The sequence below is a fragment of the Gigantopelta aegis genome, chromosome 6, assembly GCF_016097555.1.
Source record: "Gigantopelta aegis isolate Gae_Host chromosome 6, Gae_host_genome, whole genome shotgun sequence".
NCBI classification, from domain to species: Eukaryota; Metazoa; Mollusca; class Gastropoda; order Neomphalida; family Peltospiridae; genus Gigantopelta; species Gigantopelta aegis.
The window spans coordinates 89620869-89639083 of record NC_054704.1 but is presented as its reverse complement, the minus strand read 5'-3'; the positions used below and the strand labels follow the sequence as shown (position 1 = coordinate 89639083).

Below are 18215 nucleotides of genomic sequence, written 5' to 3'. Positions count from 1 at the left end.
AGCCAAAAGTATTTATGGGTACATTAATTCCATTATCTAAACTGGAAAAACATTTTCTGCAAATATTGTTTATCGAGGTTTATAATAAATCATGACACTGTTTGAGTCCAACTGATCAATTTTCAGTTATAATTGATAACTGGAACATCACTAATATATATACAAGATAATGAGATGAATTGTGAAGCCATGGTATTTATACATGTGTGAAGCGATGGTATTTATACGTGTGTGAAGCCATGGTATTTATACGTGTGTGAAGCCATGGTATTTATACGTGTGTGATGTCATGGTATTTATACATGTGTGAAGCCATGGTATTTATACGTGTGTGAAGCCATGGTATTTATACATGTGTGAAGCCATGGTATTTATACGTGTGTGAAGCCATGGTATTTATACGTGTGTGATGACATGGTATTTATACATGTGTGAAGCCATGGTATTTATACATGTGTGAAGCCATGGTATTTATACGAGTGTGAAGCCATGGTATTTATACGTGTGTGATGTCATGGTACTTATACGTGTGTGAAGCCATGGTATTTATACGTGTGTGAAGCCACTGTATTTATACGTGTGTGAAGCCATGGTATTTATACGTGTGTGATGTCATGGTATTTATATGTGTGTAATGTCCTAGCAAAAAACATTCATTTATTCTGAAGCAGGACCTTCCATCTTAGTGTGAGCACTGTCAAGGTACACTGACGGTTCACCACATTCAAATGGTGGAATGTAATCTTCTTAGACTGACAAGGAAAGATATATTTGATAGAATTGTTTTGAGTCCACCCTGAACTTAGCTTGAGGTTTTTATGAAATGTTGATTTTGATTTGAAATTTTGATATACTTACTTGTGATACTTATATTTTGATATACTTACTTGTGATACTTATATTTTGATATACTTACTTGTGATACTTATATTTTGATATACTTACTTGTGATACTTATATTTTGATATACTTACTTGTGATACTTATATTTTGATATACTTACTTGTGATACTTATATTTTGATATACTTACCTGTGATACTTATATTTTGATATACTTACCTGTGATACTTATATTTTGATATACTTACTTGTGATACTTATATTTTGATATACTTACCTGTGATACTTATATTTTGATATACTTACCTGTGATACTTATATTTTGATATACTTACTTGTGATACTTAAATTTTTGTACAGCTCTCTACACCGTGTTTTAACTTAACTTTAGAATTTTTATATTGATATTGATCATCACTTCCTTTACATATTTACCATTGTTTGACACCCAATAGCTGTTGTAGTTTTCTTGATGGGGTGTCATTAGACAATTCATTATTAATTTCTTGCAAAAAATATCTTTGTCTCTGTTACAGTCATATTCGTATACCGTACTACCTTAGTTTGACACCCAACAGCTGATGTGTATTTTTGTGCTGGGGTGTTGTTAAACATTAATTTATTCATTCATTCATTCATTCATTCATTCATTCATTCATTCATTCATTTGTTCATTCATTCATTTGTTCCTTCATTCATTCGCTGTTTGTTTGATCATTCATTCATTCATTCATTCATTCATTCATTCATTCATTCATTCATTCATTCATTCATTCATTCATTCTAGTACGTGTTACAGGTCTGTGACAGAATTGATCACATGAGGTTCGTGAGAGGTATCATTATTATTTCATACCAGGTGGGTCAGCTGCAGTATTGTCTCATTGAATACTTGGTGAAATAAAATTATTGAAAATACTGGTTATACATGGCCAATGTAAACATGCATACAAACACAATACTGGCTGGGGGAGCAACCTATATCGATTGTTCAGTATTAAAGTGACTTTACGTATATCAAGTTACCTTCTTGGTGGGATAGCCTACAAGGAAACCCCAATGGCAGCTTCCATCGGAGCCGTAGAAAAAGTAAAGTTTGTTTTATTTAACGACGCCACTAGAGCACATTGATTTTTTATCTTATCATCGGCTATTGGACGTCAAACATATGGTCATTCTGACACTGTTTTTTAGAGGAAACCTGCTGTCACCACATAGGCTACTCTTTTATGACAGGTAGCAAGGGATCTTTTATTTGCGCTTCCCACAGGCAGGATAGCACAAACAATGGCCTTTGTTGAACCAGTTATGGATCACTGGTCTGTGCAAGTGGTTTACACCTACCCATTGAGCCTTGCGGAGCACTCACTCAGGGTTTGGAGTCCATATCTGGATTAAAAATTCCATGCCTCAACTGAGATCCGAACCCAGTACCTACCAGCCTGTAGACCGATGGCCTAACCATGACGCCACTGAGGTGGTTGGAGCCGTAGAATTACCAGACACTTTGTAAACCAGAATTGCCTGAAAACTGGACATTTTTCATGGTCCCTTTTTAAATATCAGTACAGAACAGAACCTCTCTAAAGTGGATACCCCTTAATCCAGACTTTTTACTTGAAATGTGGGTGTCCTGTTTAGAGAGGTTTCACTGTTCTTGTCCACAAAGGAACTTGGATTTTAAATGTGATTCCAGTTGTGACAACACAAAGATATTTTAGTTCATGTTTACTATTTCAGCACTAAAAGCAACATAGAATTTAGGTTTTTGTAATTATGGATATAGTGTTAGTATAATTATGGATATAGTGTTAGTGTGATTATAGATACAGTGTTAGTGTGATTATGGATGTAGTATTACTGTAATTACAATGTAGTGATACTGTCTTTATTGTTGATTGGATGCATCTTTCATACAGCCCCTTTGAGAAAAATTAGATTCTCTGTTACAATTGTTTTTTTCTGTGTGTAAATACTTTAGGGAAATTACATTTCAAAATGGCGGTAATGATTCTGAATGGCACTGACACATGGTGTGAATTGTTGATAGAATAATCATTGAAGTTCATTAAGACAGGGGCGTAGGCTGGGAGTGGTGGTTCAGGGGTTCAGACGACCCCCCCCCCCCCCCTCCTCCCGCTGAAGCAAATATATGGAGTTTCTGGTGGTGCAAAACAAAATAGAAGAAGGGTCCACTTGGATCATATTCGCCCCCCCCCCCCCACCCCGATCCAGATCATGCTACGCCCCAGATTAAGATTGCAGTCGTGTTTGTCAAGATGTTAAATTCCAGGTAGTACAGGTCTGTAAATGCTTAATTGTTTTTAATCAATATCTGTGATGTCACACTATTGTTCAAGGTGTAGATTATTTTTCAAGAATCAACACCTGTGAAACAATGGGGGACAGGGATTTGAACCCACTGCTGACAGAACTTGTACATTGTAAACAAGTACAATGCCCAAAAGGCCAAAAATCTGCATCATCAAATGAACATGTAATTTATAAACTTTTATAATTTTTAAACCTGATACTAGTTATAGTAATGTATTCTGGCAGAACACAATGAAGATTGTCGGAAAGTAAATTGAATGCGCATCACGCTTAATGCCAGCTATCCACTGCTGAGGTTTTCTTGACCGAATCGTTCAGGTTAGGTCCAAAAGGATTCTACCGTTTTGCCATTTTAACCAATATTTTCAATAAGAAGATAAAACCGAAGTTAATTTAGCAGTCATGTAATTTTTTTAAATGAAAAATGGATTAAGTTGGAGAATACACGTAGGAGCTCATGGGTTATTTTTCAAGAATCGAAAGTTAACTATGTATTACATATCATGCAAGCACAGTAGCCTTTGTTCAGCATGCTTTCCATGCCTTTAAATTAGTAATTGATGGTATTATACAAGCGCTGTATGTACAACATGACCGGCCTCGGTGGCGTAGTGGTTAGGCCATCGGTCAACAGGCTGGTTGGTACTGGGTTCGGATCCTAGTCGAGGCATGGGATTTTTAATCCAGATACCGACTCCAAACCCTGAGTGAGTGCTCTGCAAGGCTGAATGGGTAGGTGTAAACCACTTGCACCAACCAGTGATCCATAACTGGTTCAACAAAGGCCATGGTTTGTGCTATCCTGCCTGTGGGAAGCGCAAATAAAAGATCCCTTGCTGCCTGTTGTAAAAGAGTAGCCTATGTGGCGACAGCGGGTTTCCTCTAAAAAAATATGTGTGGTCCTTAACCATATGTCTGACGCCATATAACTGTAAATAAAATGTGTTGAGTGCGTCGTTAAATAAAACACTTCTTTCTTTCTTTTTGTACAACATGCTTCCCATACCTGTCAAATGTCATGCACAATAGAATTTCTTTACAAAAGCATATGTACTTTTTCAACTCAACTTATGTGCACAGTCCTTTTTCAGTAATAGGTCAAATGCAAGAGATTTATTGTAACAGATCTGACAGGGACAAGTTTTTTGTGTTTTCTTAAAGGGGCTGTATCAAAGTTGCATAATGGCCAAAATCATTTAATAATTTGTGTTTTGAAATATTAAAATTAAACCTTGACCAACATACACATAAAAAATTATAACCAAATAATTTCATTTATTAGCAGATAAAAATACTTTTATGTTGGAATCTTTGAATGGCAACCAACAGGTTAATTGTGTGATGTCACATACATATTTTTTACTATTAATTATTTTAGTGTAAAGAACTGGTTGCTATTTTCGTTTTCTGAAGTACCCACTGTTTGCACCATATGACAACACATTTCAGTACTCTTAAGTTAATAATGATAAGATATTATGTGAAATAGATTTATTATAAGAAAATGTACAAATAGTGAAATATATTATTTTTCAACCATGATAATGCGTTGGATGCCGTTGATGAAATAATCTTAAATACATAATTATTTAATTCATTTTTATGCAGACATTTAGCACTCATCTTGTCTAAAGTATTTTCTCTTCCCATGTCACAAAGTCTTCCTCTGTCTTTTACTGACTCTTTCTCTCATTGCTATAAAATATTGTTCAGTTACCAAATTTTATATTATTTACAGTAAATCTAACTTAAAGGGACATACCCTAGTTTTTAAACACTAAGATATATCTTTTACTATTAGAGCCATTTTTGATAACTAAAATCATACTTCACTTAGGTTTTATTGTTTAGATTATCCATTTCCATACATTCGAAATGTTTTTGATCATCCTGGTGTTTTAATATCACAAAATGTATTTCTCATATTTTTAAAAACGCACGTGCGTCTGAGAAATAACAGTTATGGAGTCAAGTTTTAGTCTATTTTCAGACGGTATTTCACCATTTCAAAGTCAGAGACTCATGTTTCACTCATTTGTAACTTTATCCAAACGTGTTACAGGTTTGTAGATTAACTAAATTTAGTGTTAATTTTCACGGGTTGAAACTAGGGTCTGTCCCTTTAAATCACTTTTTATATTTTGTTTTGTCTCATAATTTGTTTAGTTATCAATTTCTGGTTTAAAAAAAAAAAATGCATGTATTTAATTAAAAGATATCTAGAATCTTGTTTTAAAACTTAAAGAAAAACTTAATGACATTATTTGCAACAAATTAAAAGCTAATTAAAGTATCTGATTACCACTAAATCATATTTAAAAAACAACAAACTTGAAAAAATATTTTGTTATGAAGCACTGACATGAATTTGACATAAAATTTGACATTGCTTTAGTAGCCTGTGTTCATTTTATTTCAGCTTATTTTCGTGCTTATATCCAATTAAGGTTCAAGCTCGCTGTTCTGGGCACACACCTCAGCTATCTGGGCTGTCTGTCCAGGACAGTGGGTTAGTTGTTATTTGGTTAGTGGTTAGTGAATAGCCTATGTGATGGCAACATGTTTCTTTTCTCATCTTTGAATACAACAATACTGAACAACAAAAGAAATACAAAAATACAATTATTTTAATATACTTATATACATGGATTTTGTTTCATGATACATTTAATCCAGTAAAATAGACTGTCAAAATGGGCCTACAGTATTCACAAGATATTAATAATGTTAATAAACATAGAATCTAATGAGATTGAAAGCAAATAATTTAATATAACTTACAGCAAACTAAATTAATATTTTTGTTTCTTTTGTCATTTAGTATATTACATATAAAACATAATAATGTTTCAGATTACCAGTGTGTCAAGGCTTTGTTAAACACGAGGGTTTTGTGTCTTTCTTTACCTACCTACTGTGTTACTTAATCACTATATTAAGAATTAACAGCTCTGGGTAATGTAAACAACAAGCACCAGTGGAAATTTGATTACAAAGTGTCTAGGTAATCCAGTATTGTCAGGATTTGTTGTGAAGGATTATGGGATTACTAAATGTATAACACTGTAACACTGCACCCGCAATTAAATCACCCATCAGAACAAACCTCTGGGAACAATGCAACAATTTGTGTAAAGTTTTCAATATGCTGGAAGCCCATATTAAATTGATTGGCCTGGAGCTATGTATGTGATTCGATTGGTATGTATTGGGTGTGTGGAGAAGGTGTGCTGTATAGAGAAGTAGATTGACTGGGGTGGGTTGGTAGGGGGTCGTCTGTAGGTCGTTAATACCTCTAACATAGTAATGAATCCATGATGATCTGGATGGAAGGTGAGAAGGGAGATGTTTCAACTTAGAACAGAGAGAGAGAGATACAGAGAGAGAGGGAGAGAGAGAGAGAGGGAGGGAGAGGGAGATTGGAAGAAAGAAAGAGAGAGGATGACAGAAACAATGAGACAGACAAATGGGAAGAACTAAGGAAAAATGGAGAGAGAGAAAGAGAGAGAGAGAGAGAGAGAGAGAGAGAGATTAATTTCTGAAATTTTATTTTAAATAAGTACTTCAAGGACAATTTAACCAAAATCTAAATAAATGATTTCAAAATTTCAAAACTATTTTTGTTGCTTGTTGTATTGATAAATATTAAGTTGTGATATCATAAATGTCATGATATTTTAGGACATCAATATATATATATTTTTTAATTATGTGAAATCAATTTGTTTGAATTGTACATCTTACACACAGAATAAAACAATACAGTGAAACCTCTCTAAACTGGACACCCATAGGACCAAGTAAAACGTCCAGTTAAAAGGGGTATCCACTTTAGAGAGGTTCTGTTATGTACTGATATTTTAAAAGGGACTGTGAAAAATTTCCAGTTTTGAGGGATTCTGGTTTGAGAGGGTCCAGTGTAAGTGTTTCACTGTAATAAAAAAGGAGAGTTAAATGTATGTCAGCTTGTTTACATTCTTGCTAAGCCTTCTCACAAAAGGTTCAATATTTCAGACATATTTTGATCAAACAAAACGAAACTTGTTTTTTGTGGGAAGGCAACAAAAGCTTCTGGCTCCATGTTTCAAACTGTGTCACCATTAATTCAGATAAATTACTCTTTAATAGACTCAATCTTATGATGAAGCGTTTTGTACTAAACTGTACATTCCTTCTCTGAAAGCTGCCCACCGATGCACGAAGAGTTTCAGCTATTATCCCATGAATAGTGAGAGACTAATTCTGTATAATACTTTCTTTTTATCTTCTCTTTGCAGCAGGCGGTAATCAGCTAACCGACAGCAAGGACCCATTGTTTGCAAAACAATAGACAACATTCCCTGTGAAGTGGAAGAAAGTGGCTTACAGTAATCCAAACTGAGCTGCAGAGACTCACATCCATGGAACATGTCGAAAGTCTTCACCCCCAGACTACCCAAATACTCTGCAGTGTGAAAGGGGTTAACAGTTCTTGATTCCCTGGCCATGGGTTAATCCTGTATTAGGTGACGAACCCACAGGAATCATTTTTACCTTGGTGGGATATTGTTTTGTTTGGGTGTTATAATGAAGTGAGGCAGAAACTGTGATGGTGTCACTATAGTTATACCTATTACATCTGTCACTGTTGTGGGTCTTTGTGAAAGGATTGTGAAGAGAAGAGAAATTGGAAAACAGAAAGAAAATGGACTTGTAGTGGAAAGACCTGATTGGTGATAATTATGGTTGGTGATCATTCTTTTACCCTGCCACCTTGAGATTGTCCAGAGTGCTAATGATTCTGGTATGGAGTTGAAGGTGTAGCAGGCGAGTATTAAAGATACAGGATACAGCAGTTTTGCTTTGTGTTTTAACATTCATCAAAGAGCTCCTGAGTCATTTGGTTACAATAGTTTTCAGAGAAACTGTTTGTGGTGTGGATAACTTTCATCAAAATAGTCTGTCATTACTTTACTAATCACATAGGATTATCAAAGGATTCTTTACAAATTGACCAATGATTACTTGTGGTGTATAGGTGATGGTTTATCACCACACTTCTTAGACTGTTTGAATTCTGGCTCAGGAATACACTGCACTATAATTTGTTACGGATCTGGAAATTCTAGATTTATCTCAGCTTATTTCCACAAAGCCTTGCAACTTTGAACTGATACAGCTTTTCAGATTCTAAGAACCCAACAACAATCTCAGATAGTTTAATGTGCTTCTTTTTCACATTGTATTCCAGACAACTAAACCACCTGATTGTATCATGACGCAGTGGTGTAGAACTTGAAAACATCTTTTAACAATTTTAAAACGTGAATGATAAGACACTGTTTGATCCCGATGTTCTACAGGCATGTCAGTTACATTGCACACCTCAGTATACTCTGTACATTTTATGTATCTGAAGTTTCTACATCTCAAATGATGGACTCATTCTACAATAACTAAAGAACAGGACGTGGTTACCATATGCATCTACTGTTCATGTAGTAACGTTTATGAATGTGAAGTTTCATTTCTACATCTCACTTGATGGACATTTTCCACAGTAACAAAATAACAGGAGGTGGTTACCAATATGCTTGTACAGTTCATGTGTTGGATTTTTTATGTGAAATATCTTCAGACTGAATAAATAATATGATCACTGAAAGATAACCTGGAGTATAAGCAAACTATAGTCAGTGTTGTTGTTTCGTCAGGCAGAACGTTTTAAATGAGAGTGTGGAGATAAAACTTATATTGAACTGGTCAACCTTAAATCTTAATAGCTATTTTTCCTGATTGCATCTTTTATGAAAGACACAGAGATAGATACATACAATATCAGATTTGAGAGAACATATCACAGAAAACTGGAATGATAACAAATTATTTGATCCAAAAAAGATTTTATTTGTGTTTGTTTTGTTATAAAAAGTGTTAAGAAGTTGGATTCTAGAATGCTTGAAATTGTGTTTACAGATATGAAGAAGTATAGACAGATTTGAGTGATAGTCACATTGTAAAACTCTGAAGACCTTGACATCTGAACAGCTCATCATGGGAAACAAATGTGTGTCTGGGTGCTTTGTGTTGCACATCATTCTGTCTCTCCTGCTGCACCTAGCCGAGCTGGTGACAAATGGAATGCTGGCTTACTGTCTGTGGGTTAGCTATGACTTAGAACACAAGTGGTTCAGCCTCATCACAGGAATCATTATAATTCCTCTAGTCTTTGTACAGCTGTTGTCAGCCATACTGCTCTTGAACCGACGTGGTGACAGCATGACGACATGTCAGTCCATCATCATGGCTGTGCTTCACTTGCTTCAGATGGGCTTCACGTGGAGACATGTCTCAGTGATCACCGAAAGAAACATCTTGACCAAGAAAGCAGATGTTGCTGAACTGTTCCTGTTGAGAATGACATATGGTTTTGCTGCAGGATTTCCCCTGATGTTGGTGCAAGCGTACTTGATTCTGGAGCAGACGCCATTGTTATGGCCGTGGATTCTCTATGCTGCTGCTGGATCAAGTCTTCTGTCCACGAGCTGGGCCTTAGCCAGCTTCCAGAGACAACACGAGACTTGTGATGCTGAGGACATTGTTCTGCCGTGGCCAGGGATGGTCTTCAGACTGCTGTGGAGGACAGGAGAGATCATCTCACGTGTCCTGTCTCTTGTCCTGTTCGCCACGCTCTACAAAGAGTGGCTGTTTCTCGTCATCAGCCTGCACTGGCTCACCATGCTGGTCTGTGTGTGTACATCAGTGTTCAGTGCAGTCAGTGAGTCGGTGGGCAGCACGGCGTACAAGATTTCCTTCAGAGTGTTAGTCGCTTACATGTACGTGTTTACATTCATCAACTTCAGTCACGTGAATCCCATGTTCCGCTACATCATGTTCTACATCATAATGTTTCTGGAGAATGGGACCCTCAACATAGTGTGGTTGTTGAAGTCATCATCCCAGGACACCGAATCTCGCTACCTCATGATATTCATCTCTGCTGCCTCCTTCTTTGTGGCCATCGTCTCTGTTGCAGTGTACTACAAGTTCTTCCATGTGAGCATCTCAAACATTCCAGCAGAAGGCAAGTCCCTGGTCTGTGTTCAGAAAAGCTGCATCAACTGCAAGCTGAGTCTGTGTGTGAAGCACAAGCTAAAGATGCAGAGACCGTTCAGTGCTGGTTGGTTCAGTCAGTACAGCAGTGCGGTGTACAGTGGACAGTACTACAAGAACATCCTCCACGACTCCCTGCTGGACGACACGTGTGATTCGGAAATGAAGTCCATGATGGGGGAGTCTGGGCTGACAGCATCTAAAACATCTGAAAACAGAAAAACACAACTGTCAGAAAGAGAAAATAGTGACCATGAAAAGCAATCAATTGTGAGTTTTCAGTCAGCAGGGACTTACGTGCATCGACGATATATCAACGTTGATGATACTGAGGTACTTGGTGATACAGCTGTGGACAATTCGTTGGATTTTAAAGAACTGTGTTCACCAGGACAAGCTCAAGACAGTCTCTCAGATGGAAGCAGTCTGGACAGTGGACCTCCGTGGCTGCCTCCTCAGCCAAAGAAAAAGTCTGTTTCCCAGACCTGTCTTCTCACAGATCACTGGGACAGTCTGTCGGATCTAGAAATCGATGATTCCAACAAACGCAGGAGTCTGGCATCTTGCAGGTCTCTCATGAGGGAAAACACACACAACTGGTACTCTGATGGGTACAGCACTGACTGTGGAACACTAGACTGGTCTAAACTTCCTGTGACAGTCATTGGTAGGAGCCGACCTGTTGTGTCTGATAGCGAAAGTGAATATTACTGTCATTGTTCATTCAAACTACCAAGCACAGTCAGGGATGTCAAACTGAGGACACAGAATAAAAAGTCAAGGAATGGTAGTAGTCAGCCTCAAAAGTGTGACAGTTTGACAAACTCTGTGAAGGAAAAATATGTTCACTGGTCTAGGAAAGGAACACCAGTGCAAAGGACAAGACATGAGGCAGAAATCAGTGTCACAAATAATACAACAAATACTCATAATAATACAGGGCAGGAAGGTGAAGTCCTGTCTGAGATTGGTCTTGAGATCCATCACACAAACAGAACAAAACCTGATGATTCATTTGTGAATGTCTGTGAAACACGTGGCAGGAAGCAACATGAAGTTAAAAAATGTCTGCCACTTGCTGGTCATTATACAGACAGGGAAACAGAGAACCTACAGAGGACAGAAATGGTTGATGGTGTAACAAGCAGTAAAATGCGGACTGAAAACCAACACGAAATGCAAATCAACATGTCTGGTGACTGTAAAGAAGACAGTTTACAAATAATAAATAATTTTGTTGCAGACAGTTTCTCAAACTGGTTGAAAACCCAGGAAGGTGTGGTGTTATTCCCAAAGATGGCCGTCACTGCGCCGGTCATTGGAAGTCAACACAGCAGTTTCAAACCTGTGGTGAAAAACAAGCTAAGCCCACCAAACTGTGATGAGAAATATATTACAGAAACTTCTCTGTCTCCACAACAAGCGTCTGCAATAACACGTTCCAAACTTTCAAACAGTGGGCACAATGGTCAGATGACCACATTAGTTTTGAACACATTTAACCTCGATAAGCATGCAAAACAGACTAGTTACTTGAATCAGAATGAGTACGAGGGTGTTGTGTATGAAAACGTTGCCTTCGTGGAAGATGATGGTGTGTTTCTTGATGATCCTATTCCAGTAACAAAGGAGACGCCTTGGTATGTGTGCAGTGAATCAGAGGACAGTGCATTCCCACAGGAGACCTTCAGTTCCAGCAACTGTGAGGCATCCAACTCAGAAGGAGAGAGTGATGACAGTCTAGAACTCATTATATAGACAGTCTAGAACTCATTATATAGTCAGTCTAGAACTCATTATATAGACAGTCTAGAACTCATTATATAGTCAGTCTAGAACACAATATAGACCTTATTATATAGTCAGTCTGGAATGTATTGTATAGTCAGTCTAGAACTTATTATATAGTCAGTCTGGAATGGAATGTATTATATAGACAGTCTAGAACTTATTATATATTCAGTCTAGAACTTATTATATAGTCACTCTGGAATGTATTATATAGTCACTCTGGAATGTATTATATAGTCAGTCTAGAACTTATTCTATAGTCAGTCTAGACATTATTATATAGTCAGTCTGGAATGTATTATATAGTCAGTCTAGAACTTATTATATAGTCAGTCTACAACTTATTGAGTCAGTCTGGAATTTGGACAGACATTTGTCTTGCTATTAAAAGTCACAACATCTAGCTAGCTGACTCAGTTGCAGTAGAAATTATATAGGAATTAAAAACTCATACTGTTCATAAGGGACCATAATCCAGTGGACTGACTGTCTAGAACAGTGATTCTCAAAATGTTTTGCCACATGCCACACTTCTAACTCAGTCACTCTTCTTTCCTTTTATCCTATTTTTTCATAATACATTCTTCATGGCAACATTTTCACTTGTCTCTTGTGTCTACTGGAAATAATATAACAACCGTACTGGTGGGAGGATGTTACCACTCCCCTCCAGTTTATAGATCTGTACTGTAAATCATAAAATATTAGCGATCTTAAAATTTAGCGAAATCCAAGTAAGTGACATATTAGCAACATAATACTTAAGAGAGGTCATCATATCAGAAACAAAAAAACTAATGAGTTTAAGTTGTATGATCAGCTGAAATAATTTTTTGACAAATCTTGATGTTATGCAGCTTACAGACATGTTGAATTTGGTAGAAAATGACAGTAATGTGCATGCTAACTAACTATTGTTGGTTGCTATCCTTTTGGTTTAACCAATAGCATGTAACCATTGTTGTGAGTTGAGTTAATCCTGTGATTAACAAGACAATCACATACAAGTTTTCTGGAACAGTTTGTTGTATGTCTCTTTAAATGTAGAGGGGCGGGATGTAGCCCAGTGGTAAAGTGTTCTCTTGATTTGCGGTTGGTCTAGAATTGATCCCCGTCAGTGGACCCATTGGGTTATTTCTCGTTCCAGCCAGTGCTCCATAACTGGTGTAACAAAGGCCGTGGTATGTACTATCCTGTCTGTGGAATGATGCATAAAAGATCCCTTGCTGCTAATCAAAAAGAGTAGCCCATGAAGTGGCAACAGCAGGTTTCCTTTCTCAATATCTTCCTTCCTCCTTTTAAATTTAGCATCATGAAATACTAGCATCTTGTATGACCTTGCTAAATTTGCTAACATTTCCTGATTTACAGTATTACACAAAAATTAAAAACCACAAAGTCCAGTTGATACTATGGATGTAGATCTTGTATGTAACTTTAGAACATGTATAGTAATTACTGACATGCTTAACATCAAAAACGTCAAAGTCTAGTGGACTTTGTAAATGTAGATGTTATAAGGAAGTTCAAGACTATAACAGGTTAGTAAATTAAACTGATGTTTAATATGAAAAACATCTATGTAATGGACTGTAAATGTAGATCATGTCTAGAATGTGTACAGTTATTACATCATGCTTAATATCAAAAACCTCAAAGTCCAATGGACTCTGTGAATGTAGGTCATATCTAGAATTTGTACAGTTATTACATCATGCTTAATATCAAAAACTTCAAAGTCCAGTGGACTCTGTGAATGTAGGTCATATCTAGATGTGTACAGTTATTACATCATGCTTAATATCAAAAACCATAATGGACTGTTAGTCTAGAACTTGTATGGATATTAATTATCACACGTATGCTTAATATGAAAGACCCCAATGTCCAGTGGACTTTGTCAGAAATTGAACAAAAATTACATTCATGCATAATATTACATGCTACCAAATACAATGGATTAAATCTGTCTAGAACTTACATAGAACTTTATCCTTTTGTGGCAGGACATATAAGATTTATGAAGATATAGTAAAACAATACGCCATTTAAGAAATTTAAAGGTGCAGACCCTAGCTTTAACCCATAAAAAATGGACACTAAATTTAGTTAATCTACAAACCTGTAACTCATTTGGATAAAGTTACAACAGAGTAACAGAAGAGTCTGTGATGTTAAAATAGGTAATATCCTTAAAAATAGACTAGAACTCGAATCAATAAACCACTACTTCTCAGACGCATATGTGTTTTTAAAAATATGAAAAATACTATTTTTGGGTATTAGAAACACCAGGATGATCAGAAACATTTCGGTTCTATGGAAATGGATAATTTAAAGAATAAAAATATAAGTAATGTTTGATTTCAGTGATCATAAACGGCTCCAATGATGAAAAATATGCTGTAGTGTTTAAAAACTAGGGTTTGTCCCTTTAGGCATAAATGTGTATTTTATCTACAAATAACATAATTATTTAATTTTAGTTGTTTTAAAAAAAATCTTACACTGATCAAAACAGTGTGAATGGATCTTTATATTATAGTTTTGATGATAACGCAAGATGGTTTTATGGCTAAACCAATTAGTGATTTCTATGGTTAATACAATTAAAGACACATTAGTGTATTGTGTGCCACTATCACTTGGATTAATGAAAAAGAATAGGGGAAAAAAAAAAAAAAATGGTCTGAAGACTCAGTCTTCTAAAGAATTTAGTACATATCAAAAGGGTGAGTTGGCGGTTAGGGTTGCAAAGATTGAATTAGATGGTATTTTAGATGAAGTTATTTCTAACAAGCAAAAACTTGTATGTAAATTAATGTTTGACAATGTATCAGTTTACTCTAAATTTATGTGATTGTGTGGAATATCAGTAATTAAAAAAACACACATTAAAGGGACATACCCTACTTTTTAAACACTAAGACATATTTTTCACTGTTGGAGCCATTTTAAAAAACTGAAATCATACTTTGCATAGATTGTATTGTTTAGATTATCCATTTCCTTACATTTGAAGTTTTTGTGGTCATTTTGGTGGTTTCAATATCACAAAATATATTTCTCATATTTTTAAAAACGCCTGTGTGTCTGAGAAGTAACAGTTATGGAGTCGTTTTTTAGTCTATTTTTAGAGGGTATTTCACCATTTCAAAGTCACTCAATTGTAACTTTATCCAAATGTGTTACAGGTTTGTAAATTAAACAAACTTAGTGTTAATTTTCACGGGTTGAAAATAGGGTATATCCCTTTAAGGATTTCAAACTTTCAGCATAAAAAACAAACAAAACAAAAACATGTCTGTTCAATTTGATTTTTTAATTTTGCTTTGCTTTTTTTTTAACAATACTGATTTGCATAGATGTTCATTTTCTTTCTTCAAGCACAGGCTTGGTAAGAAAAACAACACCTAACTGGTTTGTCAAATGGTATGTTAGTATGCAAAACCCACAACAAGCTAAGTCTTCAGTGGTTGTGAATTATTTGTGGTCACTAATGGCATATATATATATATATATATAGTTGGTCTTTGGTCTCTGGTCAGACAAAAGTAAAAAAAAATATAAATCAGATTATTAGCAATAAAATACATGTAAACTGAAGAACAGTAAACTCTTACATCAAGAGATTTCCCCATCCCGCCCTTACTTTAGCAGAGTTTAACACATTGTTAAACTCTGCTAAAGTGGAGGGAGGGTGGAGGAATCATCCTAAACCACATACATCACATAATGGTGTGAACAAGTTTCCAATGAAGAATTATGCTCTTTTCTGACATGCTTATTATTATTATTATTATTTTTTTTTTTTAAACTAAAGAAATGAAGTGTTGCTCTATTCCACCAGGGTGGGATGTAGCCCAGTGGTAAAGCATTTGCTAGATGCGTGGTCAGTATGGGATCGATCCCTGTTGGTGGGCCCATTGAGCTATTTCTCATTCCAGCCAGTGCACCACGACTAGTATACCAAAGGCCATGGTATGTGCTGCCCTGTCTGTGGGATGGTGCATATAAAAGATCCCTTACTGCTAATCGAAAAGAGTGGCCCAGTAGGTTTTGTCTCTCAATATCTCAATGTCTAATGCTGTATAATCATAAATAAAATGTGTTGAGTGTGTTGTTAAATAAAACATTTCTTTCTTTCTATTCCACAAGGCGTGTGTTATAATTCAGGACCCATTCAAGTCAGCTTATTTTTTTTTATGCATGAACATCTGTAAGATGACCGGCCAAGGGAGGTAATTGTGTTCACTCATATCTGGCAAAGTTTTTGATTTGTCAGCTATTTTGTTATTTGTATATTTAATGTGTTTGTGCAATTGTTTAGGGTTCTTTTTATTTGTGTGAGAGATAAAACAAACCTGTTTATTATACTGCCTGAATCATGTTTCTTATTTGTTTTTAATATGAATGTTTTGGTTTACTGGACAATAATTGTAAATTATGTTTCACCACAGGAGAATTTGTAAAAAAGTCTGTATACAAGTGTTTATAAAAGTCTACAGAGTTAAAAAGACTATACTGAGTTTGTTGCATTGTAAGATGTTTTCAACCAATAACATTTTGTAACAACTAGTATTAAATATAAGTGATATTGAATACATTTTCTTGTTTACAATATTATGACTGTCTGTATATTCAATATGTTTTTGATCGCTCAAACTGGATTTGATATCCCAATAACATTGTATGTACACAAAACATATACATACATACATACATATATATATATATATCATATAATATCTTATATTTTCAGTGCAATCAAAGTATGTGATATTTTTCAGATCACATACTTTAAGAATTTGATAACTTTGCAAATTAGATGTAAATTAGTCGAGGTCTCGGCACTAGGTTTATTGACATTTAAGCAAACGTACTTGGGTGACACTCCATGATTGACATATGCATTCATAGTCATCAAATAAAAACATTTCAATGGCAATTTGACAATGAAAGCTGTCCAGCATTCAGAAAACAAAAAACGTTAGGCATAACTTTATTTTGATGTAAGGACATCCAGAATGACGTCATTCCAGTTTGACGTCATTTCCATTCAAAAATACACTGCGCCACATATTCTTCGTCATTTGAATATCTAGTAATGGCGGAGTGGAATTAAAGTTGCGTGTACAGTTTACAAATAACACGTTGTATTAAGCTTGAGCTTATATGATAAAGAGATTATTACCCTCGTGTATTTCGGTATCGTCAATATCATATATTAGGAATAAAAATAATGTATTATGCTCGCCAGACGCTCGCATAATACAATTTTTATTCCTAATATATGATATTGATGATACCGAAAAACACTCTGGTAATAACCTCTATATATATATATATATATATATATATATAGGGAATAACTGGTTACTGTCTTAAGATATTGGCTTTATCCTGCGAAGGTTAGAGTGGCAAATGCAGTGAGAATCTGCTGGGCTGCATTCACCAGTCTACCTGAGCAGGATAAAGCTAATATCTTAAGACAGTAACCAATTATTTCTTTTATCCTGCAAAACTACAGGAATATTCGGAAAATCATTATTTATTTCAGTTTTGTGTACGCAAATCGAGTATTGTCAACCTAGCAAGACTTTTGCCGTATGATGTCATACAAGATCCATGATGTCATTATTTGTAAGACGCTAGGTACATTCTGTTACATTAAAAAAGCTTTTCTAAACTGTAATTCATAAATAAATATACAAGTTTTGTGTTGTTATCGCAAAACTAAAAGTTATTTGTATTTACTGTACTTCAACAAATGATTTAAAGAGTATGTCTTTTGAAAATCTACTCTGAAATACTCAGTCGAGTCAGTCTTATGTCACGTGACCTATATTTTTGGTCAGTGACTGAAAATATAGAGATTTATCTAGTCATCATATCTTGCCAATGTATACAGTGATTGCTGGATAAATATATATATTGGGATATAAAAGGAAATAGAATGAAGTTTGACTTAGTACAAACACCATGGCAATCAGAAACATGTTTAATGTACAATCACTGATATTTTATTTTTAAAAATACATTCAAGATGCAATTACAGTCATTAAAAAGTCTTTGTTGGTCAAAATCTTCTTAACAATCGCCAAAAACTCAGGATCTAGTCCTTTTAAGGTTACACACCACCATTAATTACTCCAT

General features: G+C 35.4%; 1 protein-coding gene across 1 annotated transcript; it reads left to right on the top strand.

Moving 5' to 3' along the window:
• The first annotated feature begins 9096 nt into the window (after positions 1-9096).
• Positions 9097-12026, top strand: LOC121374778. Its single transcript, XM_041501887.1, has one exon. The coding sequence runs from the start codon at positions 9210-9212 to the stop codon at positions 12024-12026; it is 2817 nt and encodes a 938-aa protein (XP_041357821.1). The 5' UTR covers positions 9097-9209.
• Positions 12027-18215: the final 6189 nt, after the last annotated feature.